Source organism: Callorhinchus milii, unplaced genomic scaffold, assembly GCF_018977255.1.
Source record: "Callorhinchus milii isolate IMCB2004 unplaced genomic scaffold, IMCB_Cmil_1.0 Scaffold17, whole genome shotgun sequence".
Lineage (NCBI taxonomy): Eukaryota > Metazoa > Chordata > Chondrichthyes > Chimaeriformes > Callorhinchidae > Callorhinchus > Callorhinchus milii.
In genome coordinates, this window is record NW_024704758.1 from 6,607,976 (window position 1) to 6,629,564 (window position 21,589).

Below are 21,589 nucleotides of genomic sequence, written 5' to 3' on the forward strand. Positions count from 1 at the left end.
CTAAAAATTGCATTCTCCCCATATTCTCTGGCCAATAATTTGTACAATATTGAAGCGTCAGGCTTTGCCACTGTGCTGCGAGACGCAACCCTGCGTGAAGCGCGAATATATAATACAATAACAGCAACTTGCACCATATGTAAATTGTTGTTGTTGTAATAAACAAAGGTGAGCCTCTACAGAGGTTTACCCTCTACCTTTACCCCGCTGATACCTGTTGCTTCACTTGCCCAAATTCAACAGAAAGACTGAGCACACAGACAGTGTTTCACTGGAGAGTTGGGAAGCTCCCCTTTGCTGAGTGAGTGCTGCGGCCCGTCAGCTTGAAAACAAAGTGAGTGATTCCCCAGCCTCGCGTGTTACTGTGCAAGGAAGAGCGAGGAGGTTAACCCTTTCAAGGGAGTGATGCCAGTGAGCTAATTGCACTTAAAGCTCCACGTTCTCTATCTACCAATCGAGCATGTTGTGAGCCATATAAACACACGCTTCAAATTAGGAAGAGTTCGTCGTAGATTAGCGATTGAATGAGAGAAAAAGGGAGTGAGATGAACCCCTCCACCCTCCACTCCACTCCCTCCCACTGAAACCAAGTTACACCCCCCACAAATGAAAAAACGTGAGACCTAACGTTGAGTGCAATAAAACTGCGCCGATGCGAATGTATCGAAAATATTTTAATCTTGCGGATTTCACAATTGATACAATACTTAAGGTGTCATTTTAATATACTGTACAATCATGTAATTTATAGTGTTTTACATCAAGGCACCACACACAGTATATATTACATATATGCCTTGAGAGGCAACATTTAATATATCCCCGAGTTACTCAAGAGTTGCTGCCCAGATACGGTTCTAAAAGCATTGGGGGCTGGAAGTCACATTTGCACGTCTGAACCCAAGCGTCATTAAATAATATATGCCATCACTTTTATGTCAAATAAAATTTGCATATTAAAATCATGGAAGGATGTAAAAGTTGTGTGGTTCTTTGTCTTGTGGTTGCACCATACATTACCGAGATGCTCTATAGCCCTACCGAAGATGAGGGAGGGGGTGGACAAAAAAAAACTCAGACAAAATCAAGACGAGTTTGAACCGTAACATTAAAACGTTGTGGAGTGGACATCTCCAATCGGTTTTATTTTTTTGTCCCGTGCTTCTACGATGGAGGAAGCAAGCCAAGCGACATCGAACAGAAGTGAAAGAACTTTGTCTCGCCAGTTCCTGCCGTCAGCCTGTAAGACACAAAAATAGAGGAGACTCAGTATTAAGAATAATAATCCTTGCATTTGATATGGCACCTTATGTCGATGAGACATCTCAAAGGGCTTCCAAAATATATTGTAAAGTGAAGTAAAGACTGTATTTGTGGGCGATACACGACAGCCAATTGCACACAACATTCACTATTTCCATGCTTTTGGTGGGCAGTAATTATTTTGCAGGATTTAAATATTGCAGATATATATATTATATATATAATGCAATATCCACTTTCTGAGACTTTATGTCCTTTGGATGAGACATTAAGCCAAGGTCCCATCTGCCTGTTCAGATGGACATTAAAGATCCTGTGACACTACTGTCTTTGAAAAGAAAAGGGACTTTCTTCCAGTGTCCTGGCCAACAATCCCTCAAATTAAAAAAATTGATCATTCACTTCATGGCTATTTGTGCGACAGAGCTGTGAGCAAATCGGCTGCCGTACACATACAAAGTCATTCCACTTCATAGTAAAATCTTATGAAGTGTTTGGGATGTCCTCTTGACGTGAAAGGCGCTATACCAAACGCAAAGATTATTACAATTACTACTCTTCAACATTGAGACAAATGATGTAAAATTGGTTGCATGCTCAACAAAGGTTAGAAACAATCACTAAAATCATTCCAAAAGATGTCATTGAGGTGGATGCTTGCTCTCATGGAAGGATGGGGGGGTTGAAGAGGAGGCTATGTGAAGGATGCTACATCAATGTAAATTGTATTGTACTCCTGTACGCCGACTCCCTCTTCGCACAGTGACATCCACAACCATGCCGGTTTGACATGAAAGTGCTATAGATGTCACTTTGGGACTGCTGTTCAGATGGGAATGCCTTGTCGTGTTTTGAACACAGTAAAGCAACAGTGTGTTAAAATGAGTTTCTTTCCTCCGGCAACCTGCAACTGGAGAATTCATCTGAGATCTGACATGTGTCAGAATCAGAACAAAAGGAAAATATATTCCTGCATTGCAGCCCATTGCAAAAATTTCAAAGTACAAACGACAACGCTCTTAATTTCAACCCAAAAAATACGAGTGAGTAACCTTTTTTTTTTGAGAATCTTTATACTGAGACTCAGCAAAATAATCTCCTGGCTGCAGATAGATGGAATTTGCAGTGGTGTGATGGTGATAGATATCATGCAGGTGTGATCATCACTCCCCAACACAATGGACACAATTTCTCAACTAAAATTGATCGCTCACTCCGTTCCATGGCTGTTTTGTGGGTCACTGCTATGCGCAAACTAGCTGCCCCGTGTTTCGCCCCCAAAACACACAGTCATCCATTTCACAGTAATTCCTGTAAAGCGCTTTGAGACGTCCTTCTGTCGTGATTAGGCTCTATACCAATTGCAAGGATTATTATAAGTATGATTAGTTGCCAGTTACATTTACACAGCATGAAACACGGCAACCCTCCCCACACATTTCCTAGCAGTTAAAGAAGCGAGTCTTTACCAGGTCCTTGGGTTATCTACATCTGGGCATTCCTTCTTCGCCTTCCGAAGGCTGTGGACCCTGTGTTGGTTGGCACAAAGTCACTGTTGCCGATTCCCCCTGTCCGGCTCAGGAAGTCAGCCAGGCGGTGAGTCACACATGTGGCTGTCTTACAGGCTCGCTTTTGCACAGTGACACTGCTTCAGAGAAAAACAAAAACATGCATTTATCCAGCTCATTACGTTCACATACATGGCTCAAAGCGTTACTTCTCACTGCTTTCCAGATTTGAGTCGTTTTTTTTCTCTGAAAGCCTGGAGCAAATGGGGAAGGTAAAGGGTAAATTAACCCTTGAGTTGGGTTAAATTTTTCGCCCATGAATATACAATCTACTTTACTATATTCTGATAAAGCACTTTGAGACGTCTCAACCACGCGATAAGGCACTGTATCAATTGCAAGAATTATTATGATAAACTACCAGCAATCATGTCTAACCACTGAATAGCCCCTCTTTTTTACTGTTTTACTGATACCAGCCAACTCATAGTTGAAGCTCTTGGCTCAACTTAAACAGAGAAGAGATTCAGGTCACAACACAACTGGATACTGTATCCTGGTCAGAAGCTTGAGGGTACCAACAGAGATCCATACAGTAAACCTAATACAGTAAACCTCATAGGGTATCAGTTGGGACCATACATTTAATATGACTTATGCACAGTATTAGTTATATCAAATAAATGTACGACTTGGGTGATTATACCATGCATACAGATCAGATTTAGGCGAGTTTTACTGTATTCTCATCCAGAAAGCTACCCGGGTGAAGAGATGGAAGCTGTTCTGCTCTTCGCCACTCTCTGAGAACTGACTGGATGCAACTCTGAAAGAAGTTAAAACTCTCGAGTCTCTTAACCCAGCAAAGAGCAAAGGGGGTCAACATTGAAACCTTCCCTCTTTGCACATTAAGGCAACATACATTTATTACAGGGAGCGCTACACTCGGACACCGAAAGGGGAGGGAGGGAGGGAAAATGAATTCTTACCTGAAATAGTATAAAGTCAGAAAAGTTTCAAAAAAAAAGCACTGTTTCATTTCCTCTTTCTCGCGCTCTACCATCTAATAAAATGCACACTGACACCTGCAGTGCTGTTGCAGTGAACACACATGTGTATGTACACTAGGCTCTCTCTTTTTTTAAAAAAGACACTCAAGATATGATAGGAATTCACTTTGCCGAAATCTTATTTATTTAGGTGGGAACAACCGGTGTTCTACTCCAAGTTGCAACGTTCAATGTTATCAATGGCATCAAATTGGAAATGAAGCACACAATAATTTAAGTGCAATGTGAGTGATGTTACCAACACAGGAAAGGATTTTGGCTTCGAAAAGATCGATTGATTGATTCATTGATTGATTTTTTTTTTAAAAATCTAAAAACTACCGCTTTGGACGAGCGAGGCACTCGGGCAACCTGATCAAAATCGATCTCGGTTTGCAAAATACGATTGGGTTCTCGATTTCCAGATCTTGAGTCATAGAGAAAAAGAGAAAATGCGTTCCTGGTAGAAAAATAAGTTTATTGAACAAGAGACTCATGCCATGCACGAAGAAGCATTCATCTAATGACACGTCACTAATATTCAGCCACTGTAATGTAAAATGCAATGAGGAAAAATCAGCTTGTTTTAAGCTAAAGTGGTTGGTTTATTGATGGACAGCAAGCAAGACTGCTGCACTATTCTAACTTATGTCCATGTGAAGCATTCTCTGTTGAAAACTGAGTCAAGATGGGAGAGGTGGGGGGGTGGTGGGGGGGGGGAAGGAAAAAAAACATAGCACTTTATCAGGCTTTGTCGTCATTCAAGCATCTGAGATCCATCCATGCATCATTACAAACAGGTTTTTTTTTTAGTTGTTTTCGAAGGGCTCCCCGTAGTTTGCATAGCGTTGGTTTTCCAGCCCGGCCAGAATGTTCCTTTTCTTGCCGGGGGTCGCAGATCCCACATCAGTGCGCTGAATGGTTTGCAATTTGTGCAACTCCTGAGACAACTTGCCCACCACACAAGTGCTGAGACTCGTGCACCGTTTGGCAATGGGTCTGTCCAGGCTGCGGAGAGAAACGTGCAAAGAGATCTCATAATAACAAGGCATGCGGGACCATGCAGGTCGGGTTAACAGAGCACTGGAACCAATATCTCACAGGCAAACAGACCACTGTCACATGCAAACTTCTCTGCACTGGCGAACCAGATTGACACGTAACGTCAGGCATTCACTACTACGTTATCGAGTCTCTCTGCGACGAATTTCATGCTTTTTTTTTCCTCCCCGTTTCTTCCGGTTCTTTTTTTTAAAAAAAACATACAAGTTGCATCATTGAAGGGCCCTCTTGTCAAGTCTCGTCATGCATTTAATGGGTTAATTGTTAAAACGAAGGGAACTTTCACATCCACAATGAACATGCATAAAACAGGCACCTCGCCACACACACATATCCATGACTTGCATTCTCTTACTGCGATCTGCAAAGCACATGGAAGTTCTCCCAAGACTTTCTCCCATGCAAGATCGAGACAGAGAAATAGACTTCACTTTGGCAGTTACAGTACATGGCATTTTTTTTTAAAACATACCTTTTTAGCCTGAATGCTTTCTTCCCCCCCACCTTAAAATATCAACCACTTTCACCATCACCGGAAGACGGATAATTTGAGATAAGTCTGGCTAATTGGCGGGAAAGTAAATCAGTTGCATATTAAAGTAGACCAAAAAAAAATCAACCCAGGAGCTCACCAGATTTCCTTGACTGCAATCTTCTATATCAAGAACAGATCTTGCAAATAATTCACAGTAATGTAGCATAATTCCATATACAAGGCTGAGCCACCAATGTACAACCGTTCAGTCCATTAGGATCGCTGTTGTTACCTGTTGCCATCGGGTACTTGTTGCTCCAGTTCCTCTGCCATCATCTGCATGAACTCCCTGACCAACGCGTTCAGTAGCCTCCGGACCTCATAATCAGTAAGCGCCACCCTATCAGTCGATGATTGTAGCATGGATCTGCAGGCGAGAACTTCAGGGTAAGGAATCTGTGTCCAAGGCGGACTGATAGGTTGGCTAAAGCCCAATAACAGTCTGAACTCAATACAACCCAACCCAAATACACCTCTACCCCAATACAATCCCAACCCAAATATACCTCTACCCCAATACAATCCCAATGCAATACGACTCAAGCCCAATAAAAGCCCAGCCCAACACAACTGTACTGTATTTTATTGTACAGTATGGTAAAATACTAGCCATTGGAAATTCATTCTGACAGTACTTTATTGCAAGATATGTTGTCTTATTGCAGCTGCTATGCAAACATAGCACTCATTCTATTCAGGTGACAATAGCAGAAACGTTTGTATTTGTCACTTTTTGTTAAAAAAAGCTTCAGCAGTCTCCTCCTTCACATTACCCCCCTCACCCCTTACAACCACCAAAACTTCTTGGGAAATGCAAGCTAAGTGACAACAAATAACCATAACTAGCTAGAAATTCCTCCCCCCCAAAAAATAAATTTAAATGCAAAGTTATTTCCCGTTTCAGTAGATTTACCAACAAATTTAATGCAGACGAGTTTTATTTTTGGGTAATATAGGAATACTTCTCTTGCCTATAATTATCTCCATTTTTCCAAAAAAACTCTTAATAAATGCTTGGCGGTAACATTCATCAGTTACTTATATCTACTATATTTCCGATTGTCCCTTTAACGTCCAGTTGCTTAAAGACTGCCCAATTAACTGTTAAGAGGCAAGATTGTTCAGTGCAGTGGGTTGAGTAATTGAGGTAATGCGGCACTTCTCTATAGCCTGGCATCGCCCTTCTTAGCAAAGGCTCAACTCATGAATCCTGATAGCATGAAGACTTCTATTAACAATAAGTCCTCAGCTGATCCCTACCTGGTAGGTGCCGCATAACAGCTGCTTATCTGACACATAAAGACAGCGTAGACCACAAAGAAAGCTGAAACCTTGAGCAGAATCATGTTGTCTTCTTTGTGTCTGAGGGGAAAGATGACAACAACAACAAAAACCGGTTACCAGCTCGTATCACGCAGGAACATCAATCACATTAGAGTGTCACAGCCTGGTTTATACTTAGCTCATGACTTCAGACTAATTGTGCCCCAGGTTTCTTGCTCTCCCACTGGGGGCTGGAAGTCGCTGAGGATGTGACCATCAAGTGAAACAGACCAAACAAAAAAGGTAGAGAGAGAGAGATAGAGAGAGAGAAAAGTGCATCTCGCAGAATTGACTTTTGAGAACATTTGAATGGTTCAGGAACTCTTAAATAGGAGCCTATGCTCACCAAGGCACGAGTCAGTCTGGAGATGGGGACGGATTATATAAAACATATGTTATTATTCAGAGAGCATTTTCCTGAACTGTACCGTAATATTTTACCCTGAAATCGATAGCACTTGACAACATTGGAGCTATCCAGTTAAGTAATGGATTGTGGTAAGACTAACAGGCTAATGAATTATAAACGATGCTGGTACCCTTCACCCCCTAATGATATTAAACCTTTAGCATCCAGCGTCGCTGCCCAAGGTTTAAATACCTTGTGCAAAGACTGTAATTCCAAGATCGCTGACTGATGGGTTACTTCAGCTGAGTGAAAATTCTCTCCCGTCAATAAAACTCTCCCTCAACCCCACTACAGTCACTTAGGAGTTTAAACACATCTCGCCAGCAACGAATAATGCTGCCAGAGGTATGTTTGAAAGCACCAGACAAGAGAAATAAACTACTGTATGTCACAAAGGGGCACATTATATAACTTACAACTCAAACACAACTTAGATAGATAGATAGACAGACAGACAAGCAGACAGAAAGCTTTTTTTTCCCCTCCCAGAAAACAAATCAAATACAATTTTTTTGTTTTTTTAAAAAAAAACTTAAAATATGTCACAGATGATGGTGGTGGTGGTGGTGGGGAGGAGGACTGTATTAAAACGGAAGCAAGACTCTTATTCTAAATGCACAGAGAGTTACAATGTCCATTTAAATGGGTGGCACTTCATTAGATAGGACTAATTACCCCAGAGAGTGATTACAGGCAAACTGGGCCGAATGGCTTCATGTTGTGAAGGTCTTTGATTGTCGCTTCAGATCAGACGACTGTGTGTACATAACAGTACATCAACACATTTGCCAAAGCACAGAACTTATGTGGTATAAATACACACACACACACACACACACACAAGAAGATGACTTTTCTGAACATTTGAATGGTTCAGGAACTCTCAAAACATCAGGATAAAGAAAAAGGGGCAGTAAATGTCATTAGATTGAGTATCCAGAGAGAGAGAGAGAGAGAGGAGGAGAGAGAAAGAGAGTGGTACCAATGAAACCAATTTGTTTCACTAACGTTCCCAAAGACACATCCATCAACATACATATGTGTATATATATATATATAAAAATAAAAAAGAGTAATTCTGTTGATTTTTCAGCTTGCACTCCCTTTACATCCATCACTCGGATGCAGTTGAACAAAAACAAAAAGCTCTCTCGTCGCTATCTTTATCTCTCGTGGGTCATCACTTCGTGATGTTGCCGTACAGTAGTGCATACATCTGTCTGAACAGAACAGAACAGAACAGAAGAGAAAAGAACAGAAAGAATAGAACAGAACAGAACAGAACAGATCAGATCAGGTCGGAAAAAAAATTCCCAGAGGCGAGAGTCAGCCCGAAGATCCACTTACCTAAAGTAATCCGCTTACTTCCCGAACCAGGAGTAAGAAAAGTTTCTTCGTTAAGTTGGCTTTTCTGGTGTGTGTTTTTTTTTTGCAATAAAAAAAAACTCTGGGAACTGTTGGATATTGCCTGAATGCCCATCCTTTTATAGGGGAAAAAAAATACCCCCCCACCCACTGGAGGATCTTTGTGTACTCAGCGAGTGGGTGTAAATGTAAATGAGTCGCTCTGCCAATCCGGAGTGGGACCTGTTTGCCAATCAGCTCCGGGAACCCGACCGCTCGTCCCGGCGCTGACGTCTGTGTCCATTCACAAAGTTATGGATCACGTGAAGCTAATCGATACTTGTCCCACCGGGGATCGATCAGCGTGAAAGGGGTCTCGAAAGTCATCGCGTACAATCAGCGTTTTTTTATTGGGGGGGGAGGGGGGGGGGGGGGGACTGGTAAAGGAAAATGTGTGATATTACGACCCTGACTCTCTCTCTCTCTCTCTTTCTCTCCACAATCCCCCCCCCTCTCCCCCCCCCCCCATACACACACACATACCCTCTCACACACACACCCCCCCATACACATACACACCCCCATACACACACACATACACCCCCCCATACACACACACACATACATACCCTCACACACACACATCCATACCCCCCATACACACACACACATACCACCCCCATACACAAACACATACCCCCCCATACACACACACATACATACCCCCCATACACACACACACATACATAACCCCCATACACACACACATACCCCCCATACACACACACACACATACCCCCCCATACACACACACACATACCCCCCATACACACACACACACATACCCCCCCATACACACACACATACATAACCCCCATACACACACACACACATACATACCCCCCATACACACACACACATACATACCCCCCCCACACACACACATACATTACCCGTCATACACACACACACATACCCCCCATACACACACACACACACACCCATACACACACATACATACGCCCCCATACAAACACACACATACATACCCCCCCCCATACACACACATACATACGCCCCCATACACAAACACACATACATACCCCACACACACACACACACACACATACATACCCCCCCATATACACACACACACATACCCCCCATACACACACACATACATACCCCCCCCATACACACACACACATACATACCCCCCCATACACACCCCCCCACCCCCCTCCACCCCCCCACACACACCCCTTCCCCAGCCAAATGCCACAGGCTGTTTGGGTCGGTAAAACACAGTCAGACTTGGTCACTTTGTGCAGGAGCGACATCTGCTGCTTAAGTCAACGAATTCCGCTTCTGAACCAGGGACTGGTGGGGTGGGGTGGGGGGGAATGTGCAATTCAAGTTATTTTTCGCATATTGTCCCCACACTGTCTGATGCAAACTGACTGGAGTTATGTGTTTTTATATGTATAAATGCATGTATAATAAATATAATAAGTATATCGAGGAGACGTGAAAAGCGTGAAAATAATCCAAGGATTATTTATATATATATACATATGTGTATATTTATAGTATATATACATATGTGTGTATGTATGGTGCATGCCTTTCGCCCACAAAGTACACAGTCACTCCACTTTACAAAATATTTCTGCAAAAAGCGCTTTGAGACGTCTCAATGAGGTGATAAGACGCTATATCAAAAGCAAGGAGTATTATTATTATTATTATTAATATTATTTACTCTTCAGTTTGCACTTATTTTCATAACACCTGCATTTTATTTCAGCGCCTTGGATCGATACTTTGACGATGAAGTACAGGACAGTTCATCGAATGTCAAACCCGCTTTATACCTTTTAAAATGTAACTTCGAACTACTTCTCTGACAGGAGTTCCATTGCTCCTAAAAGGTAAAGGTCAGCAGTTGAGTTGTTTAGGTTACACGTGTATTACAGTCTAAACTAATAATTATAATCCTTACACCCTTTCAAGTCGGCGGGACGTCTCAGGGGGCGCGACGCAGTCACCACTCTAAAGTGTAGTGACTGTATTTCGCAAGTCCCAGGAATGTCCCACAAACAGCCAAGAAGTGAATGACCAATTGTATCGGTGGGGGTGGAGAGGGGGAGAGGGGGGGAGAGGGGTGTTGGTCAGGGACACCAGGGAGTAAACCCCTCTTTTCGAACAGTGCCAAAGGGTTACATGTAAAAAAAAAATACAAAAAAGGGTATATTACAATATCCATCCCCAGTTGATACCGGTGGATGTCACGTTAGGAACATGGAAAACATGCACAGGTTCATCGAGTCGGTGTGAAGGGAAGCGCAGAGTGCACAGTGTGCAAACCATTGCAATGCAATGAAAGTCTCCATGAAAATTATTTGGTTGTGACCCATCCGTGGATTGCTTGTCCGTGTGTCCAGTACATATCGGGATACATTATATATTATGTGGAAAGTGCCATCCACGAGCAATCAATCGGTGTTTTAACAAAATATATTCGGAGCAGTGATTTCAGTGATTTTTAATTTAGATTTTTTTTCAACAAAAAAGATATCAAGTGACGGGATCTGCAGTTTAAAGCTGTGGCTTTCGTGTAACTAAAAGGTCCGCGAGAGGTGGAGAGCGTTTTTAATCGGTGTGAATAAAATAAAGCAAGTGAGCTCTTTCCACTCAAGATCCCAGAGCTGCAAAATGCAATCATTTCATTCGAAATGCAGATGTTTTGGACAGCATTCAGGTTGAGCCGGAAATACTCCTCAAGATTAATCAGATGCTGGGATGAGTCGGTGGTGGGGGGGGGGGGGGGGGGAGGGGGTGGTGGGGGGGGTCGGAAAAAAAACTATTTGTTTTGGCAAAGCTTTTGAGTTTCTTTGGCTTTCGTGAATAACAATAGCGTTATAATGGATTTGACTGGTAAGTGAAGCCTTACGTCAGTTTACTGATCCATTAGTGTGTGGCTCAGCCTCTTTGGAGTGGAGCTAAGTCATACAGAAATAACAACGCTCGTAAATTAAGGGGCTGTTGGAGAGGGCAATGATCCAAGACCCCACCGCCCACCCCCCCGCACACCCCCCCCCCCCCCCCCCCCACGATGCTTATAAATGAAGGGTGAGCGAGGCGAGCGGAGCACTGCCTGGGAAGTGGCTCTCTGAGCTGTCCATGGTGCTGAACGGTCGAGTGCTCTCCCACTCACTCACTCACTCACTCACTCACTCACTCACTCACTCACTCACTCACTCACTCACTCACTCACTCACTCACTCACTCCCAAGTCATCAGTCGATACACCCAATAGCGCAGATGGCAAAACCGACTCTCTTTTCGCAGTGAGACAGACAGAGAGACAGAGAGAGAGCCATAGAGACAGACAGAGAGAGAGAGAGAGAGAGAGAGAGTAAGAGAGACATAGAGACAGACACACAGAGAGAGAGATGGACCGACATTTGCTTCAGATAAACATTAATCTAATGGCAAGGGATCATTTCTGTTTGCCGACTGCCTGGCTCGTATATTGATGATACTCAAGGTCTGTGCACCTGCAGGATGCGGATATTTACTTATGTTTTTTTCATATATATATATATATATAGACCCGTCTATTGAGAATAAACGAAGCAGCCCATTGCCTCACCGGCTCTAGTCTAAGTTAAGTTAAACACTGAATGAGTCAATGCACTCAATGTGCAATGTTCAGAGTTTGGGTTGATTTATTTTCCCATAAGAGACTGACCAGAGGACTAGGGCAGGGAGTTTAAACCAGGCAAATGCTCTCTCTCTCTCTCTCCCCCTCTCTCTCTCTCTCTCTCTCTCTCTCTCTCTCTCACCAGTGCTGAACTTTTAACACAAGCAATAATATATCTTTGCCTCTCTAAACCGCATCTTCCTAAAAGTTAGGAAATCTCAATTTACCCGAAATCAAGTTAAAGCACCAAACTGGATCTCAGAATCAACAGCGGCCGGATTTTATACCAGTGACTGTACAGAACAACAGTGGTTGCAAACGATGGGAAGATGCACGTTGCAGGGTTCAAACATCTTATGATAATCCCCCAGAGGAAATGTCTCGGAAATCGATCAGATACTAAGAAAAAGAGGCTTTTAACAGGATTGGTAATAAATGGGCACCAGTGAATCACTGAGACAATGGTTGTACACACAGGTATTAAGTCCTTTTTAAAATATTATATATTGTATATTTTTTTTCCAGATCAATTTCTGCATATTTATTTATTGAGGATCTTAAGAAGTGACACAATACACACACACACACGCAGACCTTCCCTCTTTCTTGAAACCACATGCTCGGAAATCAGAAACATAGCTCATTTGCACAGCCTCTCACTCAGGCTCAAGCCATTCTAAGTATTAACTTACGTTATTGCATTGAACACAAAGCGATACCAATGCTTTTTGCTCTGGGGGGGGAGCAGCTTAAATCACAATAAACCACGTCGCTCCACTCAAAGAACAAAAAACACACACACGTCTGCAGCATCCTCGACAGATCACTTATTCTCAGGTTGGGGGGGAAAGAGTCTCACAAAAGTCCACCATCCTCGGTCTCACACTGTAAATATAGTTCCCTTTGTGTGTAACTGTACACCAGACCAGATCCAAGCAACAAGTGGTTAACCTCCGCCAATCTTTTATGCAAGTAAGTTGCCTTTCACTCTTCATTGACTCGATTCAACAACACTCATTGGAGTGATTCCTCTGTGTCTCAAACACAAACACACACACACACGCACACAGCCTGCCCTGCCCTGCAAAACTCTCCTAATTCAGTGTGTGATAATATCTTATAGGTTCTATGCCAGGCGAGACCTCCCATGCTGGGCAATTGTGGATTGTGTGCAAGTCTGGGAAAAATCGAAATAGTAAGCTGTCCTCAGATATTGCATGACAACAACAACAAAAAACATTTGTATAGCGCCTTTCACATCAGGAGGATGTCCCAACGATATAACAGTAAATAATAATAATCCTTGCATTTGATCTCGCGGCTTATCACGTCTTTGAGATGTCTTAAAGCACTTCGCAGAGTATGCTGTATAGTGAATTAACTGTATATTTTGTGGGCAAAACGCAGCAGCCAATTGCGCACAGCAGTATTCCACAAACTGTCGTGGATTGAGTGACCAATTTTTTTTTAAGGGTTTATTACCCCCAGAAGAGCGATCAGATCCATTTTCATACATTTCCAATGGCAACTTAGTGCTAAATTTACCTTGAAAACTGTTCAGGTAATTTAATTATGCTTTATACTTCTGGATAATAGACCCCTATCACTGTTAATATATAGGTTGAATATTTTATTTTAAATGTCACTTTAGGTGTTAAACAAATCACGTCGTCAGGGACTGTGAGCAGTAAATTAAATACTTCATTATATTGATTTTATTTTACACACACGATTAAATGCTGGTGGGTTATCCATCAAAGACTCACAGGGATACAGTGTGACATCTTAAAGATGTGAATTTACACTCCATCAATAATAAATCTTCTTTTTAAAAAAAAGGCAGTGTGGTTATCAACCAAATATGCTCTGTGATCAGGAATCATTTGTGACCTATGCAATGTGGCCGTACATGACCTACCTGACCTATGCAATATGGCCTTACATCACCTGAAAAAGGATCATGGCACTGTGCCCTTCTGTTCCCATTAAGTTACCACCAACAAGCTTAGCTGACCCATCACCAAAAGGCACTAAATTATCAGATGTTTGACATCAACGCTGAGATTTTGCACAATTTCCAGGGAAGAGGATACTGTTCTGAATGGTAATACAGATTTGTTTTTAAATGGTCATTTGTTTTATGGCTGTTTGTGGGACAGTGTTGTGAGCAAATTGTCTGCCATGTTTCTCCCTCAACAAATACACCATAACTACACCTTACAGAGGAACTCTGTGAAGCACCTTGAGACATTTTAACATGATAAGGTATTGTATCAAATGGCAGGAGTATGATTACTGTAAACACATATTTCTGTGTGTTTTTGTTTCTCACCTTAAAAAAATACTATCTATTAGAAGAACTGTGATTGCCAATGTGCTGAGGAATAGAACTTGTTCCACCTCTTATAGTCAGAGTAGGCATCAGGTCAGATACAGTGGAAGCCAAATGCAATTTGGTTCCCTTTGCCTTAATCCAACCCACAACCCCATAGCTCAAAGAGCACCTTCTATTGCATCAATGTGAACCCTCTAATACTCACACCAGTCAATTCTGTGGGCTAAATGAATCTGACAGCGAGTGATGTACAATGTGCAGATGTGTCGTTTAGACCCAAACCCATTAGGAATTGGGCTGAGATTACACAAAGCTGTTTAACTTTACAACTGATAGAAAGGGACAACTTTAATCACAGAATGTGGACCAAATTCAAACCAGCTCTTAGTGGATACAGTAGGGCTAAAACCTGCTGGCACATCCCATCTATGTTGTCCGTATGATTGCACAATTTTTTTCTTTCTAAAATCTTCCAAAAGATTTGTAGACAGCATTAAATGCAAGTCTTGATTTCAGTCTCATGGAGAGGTGCCATGCAGAGCCAATCTGATTATGATCACATGCTGCCAACCCAAATAGTACATAATAATAATCCTTGCATTGGATATAGCGCCTTATCACATCATTGAGAAATCTCAAAGTGCTTCACAGAATATACTATAAAGTAAATTGACTGTATATTTTGTGGGTGAAACTCAGCAGCCAATTGTACATTTGGATTTGACAGTATTTACTCATAAAGTGTTCTTAGATGTTTTCATGTTCTTTCTAAAAAAAAATGCAGTATTATAAGTGATAGATAAATATCAAAGCTTTTTCTTTTCTCATTTACAACCAGCTGCATTGACTGTGTTATTGTGCGGTTGGACAGGGCTGATTTTTTTTATGAATTGCCTGCCAAATTAATGCAAGACTGGACAGTAAAAAATAGATTTGGTCACCGTCTGACCCACTGCAGGAGGTAATGATATAGATTTTTTTTTGTATATTTTTGCGCTATAGTGTTGTAAAATGCTGTAGGAGCAAAGCTGTGTCTGTTGAGACCAATCATTGTTGCTCGGGGAAAGTACAGCATCCATAATGGTGTGTGCTGATGTCATTGTGCCTGCATCTGCAGTTGCATCAGCTGAAAAGATGCAGACAAGGCATAATCAACTGGCACCAAAAGTCATCAGCACTGCAGAACAACCACCAAGTTTTAAAAGCCACAAGTTTAAAGCATCAAATCTGAAAGCAAGTTTCTGCAAGGTGAGCAGGTCCGACTTTTACGGTATCATAAGATTATGTGGTTTGAAATGAAACCTTCCATGCCTTCAGTCTACAGAGACCAAGAAAGAACACCTCAATGTCCACCGGCCACACATTAGAAGACCTTGCAGTCCATCTCACTCCCATTCATATCAAGGTACCTTTAGGAATCCTATTTCCTTTGCAGATGCAGCACTGCTCCGCATACAGTATAACGGCCAACTCCAGTTTAAAGCATCAAATTTGAATGTAAATGTCTGTGTCCATTTTCATAGCAAACTACAAGTACTAAGTGGGTGTTGAAGATGACCTGGCATGACTCGAAAAGAATGAGACGTTTCTCCCGGCATCCTAACCAAAAATCCTCCACATAAAACTCGTCATTCACTTCATGCCTGTTTGTGTGGGCATTACTGTTTGCTAATTGGCTGCTGCATTCACCCGCAAAAATACTATATTTCACTATATTTCACAGTAAAAATCCTGTGATGCTCTTTGGGACGTTCTGACCATGCGATAAGATTGTTTGATTGTATGAAATGAGGCTGGCTTTAGCTGCTTTACCTCACGTTCCACTTATTTAAAACCAGCTTTAAATGTTATTACTTAGCAAACAATTTGCAATCTCACTTTGAAGGTCTTGATACAGCCTCTGATAAAACTTCTTTCCATTGTTCTCAACATCTCTATGTGACCTAATATTCCTTGTTAGGCATCACTGATTGTTCACAAGCTTGAGTATCTTTTCCTTGGAATCGTTCTCAATTTTAGGCTCTCGATGTTATGCTCAGTAACTACTGCCCTCATCAAACTTCAAGTATCATTCATCATGATCTGACCAGATTGGCACTGTCCATATAAAAATGTGAGTTTATTGAAACAGATAAATATCAAATATTTCTATGGGCAAGTACCTGCTTATAATAATAAAATATATAATAATAATGATCCTTGCATTTGATGCGGCGCTTTATAATGTCCTCAAAATGCTTCGTAGGCTTTACTGTAAAACATAGTGACTGAATTTGTAGTGAATGGATAATTGGCAAATTTAAGGACCAAACAAATGTAGGAAAATGTAAGGTAATACTTGAGATGCAATCATTAGCCCTAGGCTGTACTTGCAAGACGTATGATTGAATTCTTTATTTGCTAGGAGTGAACTACGCTTAAAAATGATCAGGCTTTTAATTTGGACCACATATACACCAGGCACTGGCGCTAACTTAGCTATTCAACCTTTCCTTGGCATTTGTTTACAGTGAAACTAGATTGAGGTTCGTGCGGGTTTATTTTGTCAAGAGGAAGAAATGTACAAGGTTTAAGATGCTGTGGTGAGGGTTCGGGGAGAAGCTAACTGAGTTTTGGTAATCCGGTTTACTTTTACTGCACTTCTACTGTTTATACTTGGTCAGCAGTAATAAAACTCAACTACTCCGTCAATATTGGAATTCAACCAATGGCACTTATTACTGCAAACCTTCCGATACTTCCCACATCATTTATTGCTGTGGTACCAAGGCTAGACTGCTGCCTGTTGTTTTAGATGTTGGAAACAGAGCCCACTTGGCATTAATCTGTTGACAGAACGCTAGTCCAATTGTACACTTAGTCAAATTGAGAAAGTCTGTTTCACTGGTGATACTTCCTTAAGTTTCTCTATCTCTATGTTTCTCTGTGTTTCACTGTAAACTGATTCCCTAACTCTCTTTAACCAAGAGTTGATGCAGTGAGAATGTTAGGGGCTGGTGTAAATCAGGCACATCAGTTAATTCCCTTTCCAAGTGTAGCCAAGATTTTTGGATATGTACCACGGAAAGATAGCCATTCCAAATCAGACTAATTACATTAGCACCCACACAAAAATTCAATCCAGTGAGTCACTGATGACTGAAACAAATTACAAAATTGAGTTCAGCTAGTGCTGGGATGCACGACTGCAGAAAAAGAGCTCATAATGAAAGAGCCATCTTTAACAGGAATTTTATGCCACGGAAATGTACAAAAAAAATCAATTTATGAATCATACTTACCGTAAACTTATCAGAACTAACTCTTCGGAAGAACAATATACACTTAACACTTATGGGGGGGGTGGGGGGGGGGGGAAGACAGATGGCAGAGAAAGAGAAGATGGGCTAAAACTCCTATCAAAGTCCCATGTAACAGAATCTTATTTTCAATTATATACAATATATACACTATTTAATTTATAGGCAAAACAACTATACTTTTGCAGGATACCATGTTATTTCTCTGGTAACCTGTACCATTCATCATCCATTAATGGTCGCGGTTGTATAGCAAAAGCTTCATAATGTCTAAACAGTATTCATGCATGGTAATAATAAATACATTTTATCACTTCAATAGTCTAAATTGCCATTTTCCAAATCAGGTATCTAGGTATCAGTAATGTTTTGTTCTGGACTTTAAAATCTAATTTACGTATAGATTCCAACAAATCTTAATGTTAGGTTAACGTAAATGTAACAGGAAGTTACATTTGCAAATTAAATTAACATAGAATAAATCAACAAAATAACTTAAAAAGATACTTAACAGAAAGGGATCAGTATTTTGTGCTAAACCTCTAATCCTTTTGTGTTTTTCTTCTGCTCTCTGCCAGCAGGTTCACTCTGCCTCCTTTCCTCTCCACTTATCTCATTTCAATTATCTCTAATATTGATAACTAATGTTTTGAAATATGTATTTTCCCCCTCTCTGTTTCAGGCCAGGATAGTGGGCTGTAAAGCTGCCCCAAGGCTTCTCAAATTCACCAAATACGTAAGTACTAATTGCAATGCCTGAATGAAGACTCAATCAACCTGAGGACTTCAAGACTGGATTGAGAAGACATGAATTCACAACGTTATGAGCTCTAAGGATGAATTACACTTCAGGAAATATTGGCAATGTTGAGGATTGTCAAATCTTGATAAAAGATCATAAAATTAATTTATTAATATACCTATTAAATATCTGGCTTGCCTATAGATGATGAGACACGGAGTTATATTTAGGCAATACATTTTTCACGAGATAGTACTTAACCTCAAACCCTAAATGAATAGATTGTCTTGCAAGCAGTTTTTTAAACATCTTTCACATCTGCTAGTCATATGATTCTCTTTACTGTTTCGGTTGCACTTACAGAAGCTATTAACAATGAAAGGATTGAGAAGTCTCAATCACGCTGTTTGTGGGCATAAAAATATGCAGCACAAAATTAGTCTTAATTTGACACCCATTGGCAATCACACTCAAGAGTGCATGAAGGATAGTTAATAATAATCCTAGTAATTCCTTGCATTTGATATAGCATCTTATCAAGTCGTTGATACATCTCAAAGCACTTCACGGGATATACCTAAAGTGAATTGACTGTATATTTTGTGGGTGAAACATATCAGCCAATTGCGCACAGCAGTGTCCCACAACAGTCGTGGATTGAGTGACCAAATTCTTCTTATTATTTTTAAGGGATTTATTATGCATATTATACCACTTGGTGGTGTAATAGATCCATGCACTAGTCCATGTGCTATCAGACCCCTATCCAGGTTAAGACAGTTTTGTGCACTTCACAACATGAAATTCAGTACTGTGATTAGCTCTATGTGCACCATTTCTTATTTCCCACACCAGAATGATTAACTCACAATGTTTGCATATGGCAGTTCTAATGTTGAGAACGTCTCAAAGTACTTTATGAATTTTTTGTAAAGTGTAGTGACTGTGTACTTGTAGATGTACATGGCAGCCAATTTGCCTACAGCAGGGTCCCGCAGTCTTGAAGTGAATGACCAATTTTATCCGGATGATAGTTAGCCAGGACATGGGGAGAAATTCCCTTCTTTTTACAAACAGTGCCATGACAAATGATTGACATTAAAGCCAAGGACATTGGTGCTGAGACACAAAATATCACTTTGCAAATAATTCACAGTATGTTATAAATCTGATATATAATTCACAAAGTAATTTTTGTTCTATTACCAAATAGTGTTCCTGCTGCACGTAAGTATTTTTGCTAAGTGTTCAGTTCCACAGATACAAAGTACAAAGACTCTTTTTTACATACTGTACTAACAGTTTGTGTTTCACAATCCCTAGCTGCAAATATTGACAACAGTAAAGCACTGTATCGACTCGAGATACAGAACTTGAGATACAGAAGTAATTCAAAGCTGACAGGAGAGGTGGGTGGATGGGGATAGGAATGGTGACTGAGGATTGTACAACATTACAATTTCTCTCTCTGAAATGAACCCCAAAACTAGACAACCAGGTCTGAAGTTCCAAGTGGAAAATGTTTCACTGTAAAATGCTCAACAATTTTTCTCATTACTCTTTAAGTTTTAGTGTGACAGCCTGAAAGATTTATTGCATTGATACTGACCAGGATCATATTTCATCAGTGATAAGCAAGATAATCAATGGACTTAGGCCTCTGTCCAGTGCTGCAACGTCTATACTTCATCATTAACCTTTACTTTTGCTGCCAGGGGCTTTGTTTGAAAATTATGCTCTCCATCCATGATTTCAAGGTCAAGAATCTGAAGGAAGAGATACCATTTTACATTCAGTGCCAACATTTTCATGTTCTTTAATTATAAAAGCGGACACATTTATGCATTGCGAAGTGACAGGTTTTTACATATTCACACGTCTTCAGTCCATAATCCAGGCTGACACTCCAGTCTAGCCCTGGGCTAACCCTGCATTGTTTGAGGCTTTTAGAATGAGACGTTAAACCTAGGTCTTTCCTGCCTGATTTCAAGCCCACTTTAAATATCCTCTTACTTTTTAAACAGAAAGCAAAGTTTCTCTCAGCTCGTGGCTGTTTGTTGGACCTTGCTGGTGCAAATGGCTGTGTTACTGTATTTCCCTAAAATACAATCACCAGTCATGACAGTTATTACTTCGCATTTATTTAGTGTCCTTCATATAGGATAACATCTCAGAGCACTTTCAAAGATGGAGCTGGATGCCAGCCAAGGGAGAGGAGAGGAAATGGGCAGTTGGCCATTGGCACGTTTGAGGAGGTAGACTTTAAAGCAGGACTTAAGGCAGATAGATGGAGGAGGAGTGAGACACAGAGGGAGGGAGTTTGAGGAGAGGGGCCCAGGAGGTTGAGGAAGTCAACGTGGGCAGGAGGAGATGAGGGTGGGAGCCAAGACTTCCATTTTAACCAATGTTGAGATATAGGAAATTTTGGCTCATCCAGGCCTTGATGTCTGACAAGCAAGTGGACAGAACAGCAGTGGACCTGGAACCAAGAGTTGAAGTGGAAAATTGGAAGCGTTTTTTTCAGCAACACATCTTATAACAACTTCCAGTACCAGCAGCCTAGGGACCTAGTCTATTTCCTGAAAATCTGGCAGCCTACCGATTGAATAATAATAATAACAATCCTTGCATTTGATATAGCGCTTTTTGCGTCTTGTAGACGTCTCAGAGCGCCTCACAGAATATAGTGTAAAGTGAATTGACTGTATAGTTGTGGGTGAAATCAAAATGAAATAAAATATAAACCTAAATAACACTGTTTCTACAGGCAATCGATCACAGACATTACTCATTCACTACTAACCTCCTTCCCATTTACTGTGATTATTTCCTGCCTCAATCCCTCTGCATTGCTCCCGTTTAGATCGCACCTGAAGACATTCCTCTTCGACAGTGCCTGTAGACACTTCCCCTGGTTCCCTGGCTCGGTGTCGAACTCTGCCATTGTTCAGCTCTCTGAGACACAGACTCTACCCCAAGTGAAGGACTCTGTATCAATGCAAATTGCTGCCGTT

The 21,589-nt window shown here is 41.1% G+C and overlaps 1 protein-coding gene across 3 annotated transcripts; it reads right to left on the reverse strand.

Annotated features, from left to right (window-relative positions):
- Positions 1 to 661: 661 nt before the first annotated feature.
- On the reverse strand, positions 662 to 8,643 carry calca (calcitonin/calcitonin-related polypeptide, alpha). Of its 3 annotated transcripts, none has more exons than XM_007887528.2 (5): positions 8,497 to 8,643; positions 6,678 to 6,779; positions 5,650 to 5,784; positions 2,733 to 2,911; positions 662 to 1,240 (listed from the first exon to the last, which is right to left on the reverse strand). In XM_007887528.2, exons 2-4 carry the CDS (start codon positions 6,761 to 6,763, stop codon positions 2,749 to 2,751), a joined length of 384 nt encoding a protein of 127 aa, XP_007885719.1. In that variant the 5' UTR covers positions 6,764 to 6,779; positions 8,497 to 8,643; the 3' UTR covers positions 662 to 1,240; positions 2,733 to 2,748. The 3 variants fall into 3 exon arrangements, with proteins under 3 accessions (XP_007885719.1, XP_007885720.1, XP_007885718.1); XM_007887529.2 differs by having other exon boundaries at positions 2,733 to 2,908; positions 8,497 to 8,642; XM_007887527.2 differs by lacking the exons at positions 662 to 1,240; positions 2,733 to 2,911 and adding an exon at positions 4,108 to 4,828 and having other exon boundaries at positions 8,497 to 8,641.
- Positions 8,644 to 21,589: the final 12,946 nt, after the last annotated feature.